This window comes from Schistocerca serialis, chromosome 8, assembly GCF_023864345.2.
Source record: "Schistocerca serialis cubense isolate TAMUIC-IGC-003099 chromosome 8, iqSchSeri2.2, whole genome shotgun sequence".
Classification (NCBI taxonomy): Eukaryota; Metazoa; Arthropoda; class Insecta; order Orthoptera; family Acrididae; genus Schistocerca; species Schistocerca serialis.
Window position 1 is genome coordinate 275,575,037 of NC_064645.1, and position 13,092 is coordinate 275,588,128.

At 37.5% G+C, this 13,092-nt stretch overlaps 1 protein-coding gene across 1 annotated transcript in view; it reads right to left on the reverse strand.

Annotated features, from left to right (window-relative positions):
- LOC126416075 (protein unc-80 homolog) overlaps positions 1 to 13,092 on the reverse strand; it is a 1,008,688-nt gene that overhangs the window by 356,495 nt on the left and 639,101 nt on the right. Inside the window, exon 41 of the mRNA XM_050083557.1 lies at positions 796 to 1,044. Coding sequence (XP_049939514.1) covers positions 796 to 1,044 — 249 coding nt within the window. The remainder of the gene's footprint in view (positions 1 to 795; positions 1,045 to 13,092) is intronic.

Below are 13,092 nucleotides of genomic sequence, written 5' to 3' on the forward strand. Positions count from 1 at the left end.
CTCTGATCATACCTCTGCCTTTGAAATTTTACACAAGTAAATGAGTTCTTGAAGAAAAGTATTATTTTTAAGCAAACAATAACATTCTACTTTCCTGTGTAATGGGCTTGCACATTTATCTGTCCCTAATTAAATAAACCAGTTTGATGCTCCAACTAAGCTGAGCTGGCAAGGATTCTGAACTCCACATAGATGTTGAATTCCTACTAGCCCTGTAATGAGAAGCTGTTGAAACAGTATATTCAACTGTTGCTAGGCAGAAGCCACAACAACAAACCCATCTCCTATATAAGTATTACCACAATGCAATGAAACAGCAAAGGAGTGAAACAGAATGAATGAATCTGTTTGTGGTATGTTCAGCACCTTTTCCACACAGATAATGTCCAGTGATTGTGTGCACTTGCTCTTTCTTTTTTATCATCGTTGCACTATCGTGCTTCTCTCTTGTTGCGCAAGTTTATTTCAACCCAGTTCACTTGCTTTGTGCTACATGCTGCCCCTTGCAAGCTAAATCAACATACTGGAGACTTAGCTTCAGTCCAATAATAAAGAAGTGCAAGCATTCAGAAGATTGGTGATATACATTGCAAGATAGTTTGCATTATAATAAATTTCAGTCCACTTAAATTTAATGTTACAAGAGAAAAAAGTTTCACATGGAACACACTATAACTGTCAAAACCATTATACAACACAGTCTGAATGTAATGTTAACACAAACATGGCTTACATTGTTTACATCAAAATGAGATGGAATGTATGATTCCACAATGCGAAAGATTTATTTTTTACCATCCAAAGAATAGAAAGAGCTGTGCCAATAAGGTGTGGTCCTTCCTCATGTGGTGACCTCACATAGAACATCACATAACCAATTATGTAGTTGTACAAAGCAAAGGCTGCTTGCTGAGGTAATCGTGGTACAAATCGTATCAAATGCCTTAGTATCTTGAACATGAGATCCTGTTTATCTCTTGTAAGGCGCTCAAGAACATATCGTAAAAACAAAGCACTGTCTTCCACCAAGCAATTCCAAATAACCTGTAAACAAGAATCTGTAGTTAATAAGCACTTAAAATATTACACTTAAAAAAACAGATACTATGAGTTATATGGACATGTCACTTGTTTATCAACCACATATTCCATTTATGTTTGATTTTTGTTTATTGCGTGACTGAATTATGGACTTTTTGCTTCTGTGGAGCAAGTGACACTATGGATTGTCTGAAGTGTGACTGCCAATATGGCTAGGGGGAACAGAAGTACAGTCATATTTTGATTTGAATTAAAATGTTAAATATTGATTCAGAACTATGGAAATAAACCATCAATCACCCGCAGAATACTAAACACTAAGCCTCCTTCTTCTGTATCAGGCTTGCTTCAGTTCTCTCCAACTCTAAAATACTCACACAATGCCTTAAAGATATATTTCCTTGTTTGGACTGAATATGCTGGTAAGTGTGTGATTAATATCTTTGACCTGTATTTTGAAGTCATTTGTTGTTGACTTCCTGGGGGAGATTAGATGTGTTTGACCTGTTAATTAGATAATAATATTGTGTACAGCATGTTGGTGTACAGTGTTACATTTTGCAGCTTATGTTAACTGGATGTGGACAGAGTTAGAGTCAAAAATATGACAGGTGAGGTTCAAATGCATGGCGAAGTAGAAAAGTGATGTGAACAGTTAATTATGTTCTCAAAATCAAAAATTTCCTAGAATGCCCATAGAATTTTACACAAAAAGAAGTAAAAAATGATAATATTATTCAAAAATTAAATAATTAGATACATAACGAGAATGTGCTCGTTATTGTGGGGGAGAAGGGGATTACAGCTGCATTATTTCAAGAAATGATTAAATTCAAATGGCTGAAAAATTATTCAGGAAGAATAACAGTGAAGATGTTAAAATGAACCTGACACAGACATTTCAGAAAGAAGTAAACAATAAGATGTTGTTGTTGTCTTCAGTCCTGAGACTGGTTTGATGCAGCTCTCCATGCAACTCTATCCTGTGCAAGCTTCTTCATCTCCCAGTACTTACTGCAACCTACATCCTTCTGAATCTGCCTAGTGTATTCATCTCTTGGTCTCCCTCTACGATTTTTACCCTCCACACTGCCCTCCAATGCTAAATTTGTGATCCATTGATGCCTCAGAACATGTCCTACCAAGTGGTCTCCTCTTCTTGTCAAGTTGTGCCACAAACTCCTCTTCTCCCCAATGCTATTCAATGCCTCCTCATTAGTTATGTGATCTATCCATCTAATCTTCAGCATTCTTCTGTAGCACCACATTTCGAAAGCTTTTATTCTCTTCTTGTCCAAACTGTTTATCGTCCATGTTTCACTTCCATACATGGCTACACTCCATACAAATACTTTCAAAAACGACTTCCTGACACTTAAATCTATACTCGATGTTAACAAATTTCTCTTCTTCAGAAATGTTTTCCTTACCATTAACAGTCTACATCTTATATCCTCTCAACTTTGACCATCATCATTTATTTTGCTCCCCAAATAGCAAAGCTCCTTTACTTCTTAAGTGTCTCATTTCCTAATCTAATTCCCTCAGCATCACCTGACGTAATTCGACTACATTTCATTATCCTCGTTTTGCTTTTGTTGATGTTCATCTTACATCCTCCTTTCAGGACACTGTCCATTCCGTTCAACTGCTCTTCCAAGTCCTTTGCTGCCTCTGACAGAATTACAATGTCATTGGCGAAACTCAAAGTTTTTATTTCTTCTCCATGGATTTTAATACCTACTCTGAATTTTTCTTTTGTTTATTTTACTGCTTGCTCAACATACAGATTGAATAAAATGGGGGAGAGGCTACAACCCTGTCTCACTCCCTTCCCAACCGCTGCTTCCCTTTCATGCCCCCCCTCCCCCCTCCCCCACCGGCTCTTATAACTGCCATCTGGTTTCTGTACAAATTGTAAATAGCCTTTTGATCCCTGTATTTTACCCCTGCCACCTTTAGAATTTGAAAGAGAGTATTCCAGTCAACATTGTCAAAAGCTTTCTCTAAGTCTACAAATGCTAGAAACATAGGTTTGCCTTTCCTTAATCTTTCTTCTAAGATAAGTTGTAGAGTCAGTATTGCCTCACGTGTTCCAATATTTCTACGGAATCCAAACTGATCTTCCCCGAGGTTGGCTACTACCAGTTTTTCCATTCGTCTGTAAAGAATTCGCGTTAGTATTTTGCAGCTGTGACTTATCAAACTGATAGTTCAGTAATTTTCACATCTGTCAACATCTGCTCTCTATGGGATTGGAATTATTATATTCTTCTTGAAGTCTGAGGGTATTTTGCCGGGTCTCATACATCTTGCTCACCAGATGGTAGAGTTTTGTCAGGACTGACTCTCCCAAGGCCATCAGTAGTTCTAATGGAATGTTGTCTACTCTCGGGGCCTCGTTTCGACTCAGGTCTTTCAGGGCTCTGTCAAACTCTTCACGTAGTATCGTATCTCCCATTTCATCTTCATCTACAACCTCTTCCATTTACATAATATTGTCCTCAAGTACATCACCCTTGTATAGACTCTCTATATACTCCTTCCACCTCTCTGCTTTCCCTTCTTTGCTTAGAACTGGGTTGCCATCTGAGCTCTTAATATTTATACAAGCGGTTCTCTTTTCTCCAAAGGTCTCTTTAATTTTCCTGTAGGCAGTATCTATCTTACCGCTAGTGAGATAAGCCTCTACATCCTTACATTTGTCCTCTAGCCATCCCTGCTTAGCCATTTTGCACTTCCTGACGATCTCATTTTTGAGACGTTCGTATTCCTTTTTGCCTGCTTCATTTACTGCATTTTTATATTTTCTCCTTTCATCAATTAAATTCAATATTTCTTCTGTTACCCAAGGATTTCTACTAGCCCTTGTCTTTTTACCTACTTGATCCTCTGCCGCCTTCACTATTCCATCCCTCAAAGCTACCCATTCTTCTTCTACTGTATTTCTTTCCCTCATTCCTGTCAATCATTCCCTTATGCTCTCCCTGAAACTCTGTACAACCTCTGGTTTAGTCAGTTTATCCAGGTCCCATCTCCTTAAATTCCCACCTTTTTGCAGTTTCTTCAGTTTTAATCTACAGTTCACAATCAATAGATTGTGGTCAGAGTCCACATCTGCCACTGGAAATGTCTTACAGTTTAAAACCTGGTTCCTAAATTTCTGTCTTACCATTACATAATCTATCTGATACCTTCTTCAGGATTCTTCCATGTATACAACCTTCTTTTATGATTCTTGAACCAAGTGTTAGCTATGATTAAGTTATGCTCTGTGCAAAATTCTACCAGATGGCTTCCTCTTTCATTTCTTACCCCCAATCCATATTCATCTACTATGTTTCCTTCGCTCCCTTTTCCTACTCTCGAATTCCAGTCACCCATGACTATTAAATTTTCATCTCCCTTCACTACCTGAATAATTTCTTTTATCTCATCATACATTTCATCAATTTCTTCATCATCTGCAGAGCTAGTTGGCACATAAACTTGTACTATGGTAGCAGGCGTGGGCTTTGTGTCTATCTTGGCCACAATAATGTGTTCACTATGCTGTTTGTAGTAGCTTACCCGCACTTGTATTTTTTTTTATTGATTATTAAACCTACTCCTGCATTACCCCTGTTTGATTTTGTATTTATAATCCTGTATTCACCTGACCACAAGTCTTGTTCCTCCTGCCAACATACTTCACTAATTCCCATTATATCTAACTTTAACCTATCCATTTCCCTTTTTAAATTTTCTAACCTACCTGCCCGATTAAGGGATCTGACATTCCACACACCGATCCATAGAACTCCAGTTTTCTTTCTCCTGATATCAACGTCCTCTTGAGTAGTCCCCACCCGGAGATCCGAATGGGGGATTATTTTGCCTCTGGAATATATTACCCAAGAGGACATTATCATCATTTAACCATACAGTAAAGCTGCATGCCCTCGGGAAAAATTATGGCTGTAGTTTCCCCTTGCTTTCAGCTGTTTGCAGTATCAGCACAGCAAGGCCGTTTTGTTTAGTGTTACAAGGCCAGATCAGTCAATCATCCAGACTGCTGCCCCTGCAACTACTGAAAAGGCTGCTGCCCCTCTTCAGGAACCACACATTTGTCTGGCCTCTTCAAGAGATGCCCCTCCGTTGTGTTTGCACCTATGGTACAGCCATCTGTATCGCTGAGGCACGCAAGCCTCCCCACCAACGGCAAGGTCCATGGTTCATGGGGGATAAGATAGATAATCTGAATTTTCTATCTTCAGGTAAAGACAAGAGGTACCTGTTTTGAGAGCACAGATTAAACTAAATAAAGAAGGTTGGTAGTGAACAATATAGACTGTCCTACATCCCAAATAAATAGAGAGCTGAATGAAATATTGAAAGTGAATTTTATTTATAAAGTATCTTATAATATTAAAAACAATGTCACTTTTCCCCAAAAAATAAGAGACATTGATATACCAGATGGTGCTACTCTTGCAATAAGAGATAACAAGAACTAATATACAAATATACCTCTTGACAAAGTCTTACAATTTATTAAAATAAATCTGGTGCATAACAAACATCTAGGCCAGGCTGAAGTAGTAGAACAGATATAAATATTAATTTTTGTTCTGTCATATAACAACTTTATGTTCAATAATAAATGTTACAGGGAAAGCAATTGCCTTGCTATGGGAAACAGCTTAGTGTGAACCATTGCAGATATCTTTATTAATCAGCCAGATAAGCTTTTTTCAAGGCAAATCCAGACATAGTTACCAACATAGTAATTTTCAAAAGGTACATTGATGACTCAGTGGACAAAACACAAATAGAGAACTTGGTCAAAAAACTGAGCAGCATGCATTTCAAGATCAGATTAGATTAGATTAGATTAATTATTCATTCCACAGACCCACAAAAATGGGGATCCTCCTGGGTGTGGAACATGTCAAATTCACAGTAGAGCATAAAGTAAATCCTATCATCCTCTACATCAGAAACATATGTACTTTTACTCCATTACATGTAGAATGAAACGACTTCACTATATCAAGCAGGAACGCAGAAAGAAATATAGACCTCTGCAAATGAATATGACCCACACATACATTGTGAACACCATGCACAACAAAATCAAAAAACATATAAAGAAAAGAAATAAATGAAATGTACAGACAGCTATATCAACCAGACAAATATATCCTATGACTTTAGTTTTAGAGAGCACATCTACTCCACCGATAAAACGGCATTAGGCTTACAATTGCAAAAGGAGTAATACAATATTGGTAGCACTGAACTAAAACTAAAAATATTACATAACTTAAAAAATAGTAAATCGTTAGACTTTTAGAAGAACTGGATATTTATATAACAAAATGGAAGGGACTAAATAAACTCCTAAATGGCCAGAATTAGTTTCAACGGATGCATATTTTAATATTTAGGATGGTTTATATAGTTGAGGCATTCACTTTTCAATGAATATGTACCCCAGCTGAGGATGCGGCCTCCCCATGAGCAAGTGTTGTACTGTGCCATCTGGGTTGCACTGCACTTTCTAACATCTGCCCTGATAATGGAACATCTCACGTGCAGAAGAAGAGTACCAGCGAGCTGCAGCAGGGAAGTGCTCTGGTCATCCATTCCATGTCGTTTCGTCTAAGCCTAAGGGCAGTGAGGTAAGCATCTAGCAGCCTAAATGCAGTGCCATCAGGCATCGCAAATACGTACCATATTGATTTAATGTATTTGAATAGATAAAAAATCTACTCACCTAGTAGCAGCATAAGAACACACCTATAAAAGTATAGAAATTTGCAAGCTTACAGAGCCACTGACACTTTGTACTCCAAGAAGCGTTGAAGGGGAAGGAGGGGCGGGGGGGGGGGGGGGGGGGGGGACTGGTGAGGTTCAGGATATGGGAGGAGTTCAGAAAAGTCACTCAGAGCCCACCTCAAGGGAGACTTACTGGCCAGGATGAGAGACTGAAAATTTAGGGTGAAGAAAGAAATGCAGAGAGTAAAGATATTAATGTGCGAGGGTAAGTCAATTATTATCTGCAAAGTAGTTATAAAACTTTATTGTAATCAATAGGAAACTTACAAGAACATCATTTTTCAGCATAGTCTCCTTGCATTTCAATGCACTTGGTCCATCATTGTACAAGCTTCCTGATGCCCTCATAAAAGAAGGTTCTCAGTTGAGCTGCAAGCCAGGAAAAGACACTCCGTTGTGGTAAAACACTGTTCCCATACTATACTGAAAGTCTTTGATAAATTTCAGCCCGATACGCCTACCGACCACAAAAAAAAAAATGGATCACTGAACATTGCTCTTTGGTGCAAATAGACAGCGGAGCAGCCATGATTAACAGCATGGCACCAATAATGAAACTAACCTAGCAGCTTGAAAATTGCAAATATATAACAACAAATAAACAAAGCATGCATCATCAACATACAATGACAGTACTACCAAAATAAACAAAAATATAACTAAATTGCAGATAATAATTGACTTAGCCTCGTAATTTGAGGCCATGTGAGTGGCAAGAACCAAGGACATATTATAACACTCATTCTGACCTGCGGAGCTTTGAGAAACTGGTGTCTGGATGAAGAATCAAGATGGTATGTGTGATGAAACAGGTGCTGAGGTTATGACTGTCATGTTGTAGAGCATGCTGTGCAGCAGGATATAGTGAATTGCCGGTATACAACCTTTGCTTATGCCCATTCATTCTAACTGATAACTTAGTGGTAGTCTTGCCAATCTAAGAAGCCAAATAGCATTTACATAACATCTGGTTCATGGACATGTGTTGTTTCACAGATGACACTCACTTTAATAGTATATGTGTTGCCAGTTACAAGGCTGGTATACATGGTAGTCAGAGGGTGCTTACTGCAAGTCTTATGGTGTGGATAGTCACAGGGATAGGAGCCTCAGGATAGGGAAATGGCTGCTGAAGGAGCATAGGGTCTGACAAGGATATTGCAGAGATTGGGAGGCTGACTAAAAGTTATTCTAGGTGTGGTGGGAAAAACGTCAGACAGAATTGGCCTCATTTCAGGGCAAAATTTCAAAAAGTCAGAGTGTTTTCAAAGTAGTTGATTAATACATTCAATATCAGGATAATAATGAGTAACAACATGTGTACTATATTGTTTTTAGATGGGTCAGCAGAAACAGGATTGGATGTGATGCCCTGGGAAATCTGCTTTTGAACTAGGCTGTTGGAGTTGGAGTAATTATGTCCAGTGAAGGCTCAGGTGACAATGGTGGTGTATTGCTGTAAAGTGTCTGCATCTCAACAAATACATTTCTCTCAAATGCCAAGCTGTATGGGATGGAACATTTGGCATAGAAAGGTTGGCAACTATCAAAATATAAATACTGTTGTTTTTCAGTAGATTTATTGAGAACAGAAGTGTCAGGCTGATCATCACTGAGAGTGAGTTCAACATCAATTAAAGTGGCATGGTATTCAGACTACGACAATAATTCAGAATAGGACGATGTGAAATTTAACTGGAAGAATGTATTTAGAGATTCCAAGAATTTTAACAATTCAGCCTCACCATGAATCCATTTGGCGGAGAAGTCATCAACGTATCTGAAACAAATACAAGACTGAAGGCTCATGGATCCTAGGAAGGCCCCCTCTAAGTGACCCATAAACAGTTGGCACAGGAAGCAACCAGCCTGGTTCCCATGGTCATGCCCCTGATCTGTTTGTACGTCTGCCCCTCAAAGATACAGTCGTTTTTCATACATATTCTTCCACAAAACACCATTTTCTCAGCAACAGACAATCTCAGGAAGCTTCATAAGAAATTGTACCTACTGCATAACAAGTACAAAACAAAACATATATTTGCAAATAGGTAGACATAATTTGAAACACATTCACCAAAGTGAAGCCTTTAAAAATATTACCACTGGAGGTGTCTAAAAACATCAAGAAATTCTGGTCACATCTGTCATTGTACAGACACTTGTAGATGAGACAAGAGCTGGAAGGGAGACTTAGGTGTTAGAATACAGCTTAATAAGACCATAAGGCTCAACAGACACTCTCTCAAGTTCTATACAGAATTCGAGAGTTAATTAGCTCTGAACTTGATTATAATTAACTGTAAAATCTTTGAGCAATGGGAAGTTCTCCTTTCCATGAAAACCAGCATGGGTTCTGAAAATATCAGACAAGCAAACTGCTCTTTTCACACCTGATATACTCAGTGCCACAGATAGAGGAAATCAGGCTTTCTAGCATTTCTAGACTTTTAAAAAACCTATGTCAATTAAAAAAAAAAAAAAAAAAAAAAAAAACCGCATCAATGCCGTTAAATTAAAGAAAATATATGCCTGTGACAAAACGAGTGGACTGGCCAATCTGTTGAGCCCTCTAGAGAGCCAAGCAGTGGACACCCAGTCTGTTGCTGTGTATTGGCCATATCGAGTGAATCAGGAGTGTTGGATGGAGCTGTAGTGAGAGAGAAGTAGTCACGGACTGGCTTGTCCTCAGACAGAACATGTACTGCGGAAGGTCCAAGGCTAATGTGATGGGTGATCAAGGTGGTGAACAATAAGCTGGTCTGGCAACTGAATGTGTTACATTAAAAGAACTAAAATACCGAAAACTGCCTACAATCAAGCTGAAGAAAATATAAGGACACGTTTGGGATTGATGGAACCCTAAAACACAATATGATCATTATCATACTTACATGCCACTACAATGACTGGAATAAAGACATGCTGCACAACAGTAAAGTGATAAATTAAAAGGATAATGCACAGACAGTTATTTGTGGGATAAGATACAATAATGTAGATTTCAGAACATGTCTACAGAATTTTCATAATGTATACAAAGGAATGTAAGGTTTATTTTCGATAAGGTGGGGCATGGAAAGAAACAGACTTGAATGTAGTAGTCGGTCATGTGATCAACCTCTTGGAGCAAGCAAGCACAGGAGCCTTCTTGTCTTTTTCTCACTGTCATTTGTGGAGTGAAGATGGGCTTTAGATTGTTATCATTGGAAGAATGAAGGTGTTTTGTTGGTAACACTGGGTAGTAGACATGCCACATTTGATAAAGTGGTTCAGGATAGTGGTAGTACAGAGTTAGTGTGATTATAGTTGACTGAATAGGGATATTGAAGTATTAAGGAAGTGAACAGTAGGACTGATATCATTGCCAGTGTTATTTTGATCTTTAACAATTTCTAATGGAACTTTGAAAACATTGCAAAGTGTTGAAATTATGAAACTTCCTGATGGATTAAAATAGTGTGCCAGACCAAGACTAAAACTCGGGACCTCATTCTGTTGAAATTATGTTACATGTGCTATAAATTCTGAGAGTCATTAGTGTTCGAAACTTTTCGTTTGATGCTCTTCTTGTTTCTGTCTGCTCTATAAATTGATTAATTGAAGTATCTAGTCCAAGTCTATTTAGAAATGTATGACTACCTTGAAATGCATGGGTGTGTATGTATTCATGTTTTGGTGTTATTCTGTATATACGTGTTTTATATATGTTCATTAATGTATTTTAAGTAACAATATAGGACAGAATAAGTGCAGTGATTTACAGATGGTACAGTAGTAAGAGAATGAAAAATCAGTGCAAGAAAAAAGGAAAAGAAGAAGTGCTGCATCGATTAACATGTGTGCCTTGCATACATCACAATGCCTACACCATTTAAGACCATGGTTTGTCTGAGGTTTCAGTGAATTCCTTAATCATTTTTATGGTACACAGGATCACAGGTTCCATGAGGAACACTGCCTTATTGTATGACATTCCAGTTATTTTATGAGGACCAACATAAGTTGGGAAAACTTTACTAGTTTCATTTTTTAATCCCAAACTCTGTGGATGATCTTTCACTAATACTGAATTATTCACAGAGAAGTCATGTATAATAGTGTCTGGTTAAAACTGTCCACTTTAATATTTACTTGCTTAAATAAATTGTCTTCCACCACTTCTTGAATATTTGGCTTTATTACTGTACTGGTAAACAAACAAAACAACTGTAACCAAGGTTCTCCTGCAAAAGGTTTATGTAAAACTTTAACAGATGGTAAATGGAAACCCTGTTGAAAGGTGTGGTAGTTATTTTAAAATTGTTTGAAATCTGGAAATAAATTGACCCCATGAAGTACATCTGTCATAGAAGAATGCTTTACACAGTCTGCCAATTTCCTTCAAACCAGTTTCTCACCAATCCCTAAAATCTCTAGCCATTTTTGTGAGTCTTTTACCTGGTCATGCACATTCCAGGATCAATGTTCATTGTTCTCACTCATTTGTACGAATGTGTAATTAAATTCTAGAAACTGTTCTTGTACCTTGTTCCTTACTAAATACATTGTTTCTCATTTTTCTCTTTGTCTTCTTATTTATACCAATCTAATGACTTTTGTAAGTCAAAAATTCTATTGTTTGTTCCTACTTTCTCTTGCCTCAATTTTCTGATATAGGCATCCAAATTTTTTTCCAACTTTTTAAACTGGTCTTTAGATTTCCTTTGTTAGCAGGAAATTTTGTTTGGAGTCATCACTTTTTTTGCTCAACCTATTTGCTTATCATCTACTTTCTTTTATTTTTTGGTTTAAATCATCTTTTAACTCATTTTTTAACTAATTTGTTAAATCAAACACAGGAAATCAAATAGCTTTCCTGGTATTCCAATGCCATTCTACTGCCACATAAGACCACATACACAGTATTCTCTTAAGAATTATGTTTTTGCTTAAACATAGACACTCATACTCACAATGTCACTATCGCATACAAATAAACTGGATTTAATACTATTTACTATGAAACTATTTACTAATGAAACTTGTCTGGCACTTTAACAGCTCAACTGTGACAGCATTGGATTGTCTAGCATTGGCATTGTGGAGCAAAGTCTCGCAGTCTTGTAACATAGATTTACTGATAAGAAATCAAAGCATGGATGGCTGCTAGTAGGCAGCAAGCTGCTTGGTCAGCTTCTCCCACTTCATTGTTGTCAGTCATTTGTGTTTCATAAAGCATCATCTTCACCCTTCTTTATATTTGATTGATAATTCACCATAAATCAGAGTCTTTTGCTATTTTCTGACTACTAATAAATAGTACTGCAGTAGAAAAACATTTTTGGACTGTGCAATGTTGTTGATGTCCATTGTCAATGGCAACCAACCCAACTTCTTAGCAGAATCTTTCGAGGGCACCAAATACGGTGTCACGGCGGATTGATTGATGCATGTACTTACGTATGTAATATGTGCAAGTGCATACACTGTTTTGCCTGGTGTTCTGAATACTCATGATTTCCTTAAATAATCTGGTCATCAGGTACAGTAGTGGACCAGAACCAATCACTTTTCTTCACCTGGAAGTTATGTGTGAAGCTGTAAAAAAGTCTCATCTTCAACTGCCACCAAATCAACATATTCAGATGTCAGTTTATCTTATATACTGTTCAATATCATAAAAACATTTCACCTTAACATCTTGCAGAACACCAGATTAGTATTACAGTTGCCAGAGCAGACAATGTTCTCTTTGTGACAGACAGCAAATTAAAACCATTTGATATCTCTGCACAGAGAAGAAGCCAGTCACCCATTGTTATTTGCAGTGCCATTCCATGGGCTGAGATCATCTCTGGTGGGGAACCAGCACGGGGCAAGTATCTCCACATCACAACAGGTAGCAATGTTTTAACGCTGAATCCTTTCCAGACATATGGCATCCATGGATTACTCTGTCTCTGCACAGAATTTCTCACATTTACCACACAGTGGGCTGTCTGGTCTTTTTCTCTGACTTACAAATTATAAATTCTTCCAACTTAAACTTTGAGTGAGACATGTTATTTCTTACAAAATAGCCTGTGACACTACAGAATATAAACTAACACATTAGGTTACCTCACTATTCTTTGGGATAATATACTCCATATCATTTGTTAATACCTCTGATTTAATATATTTGGGAACATGTGCTTGATTCTATAAAATTTCACTGACTAGTATGCTAAGCCACATCAAAGCTTAATA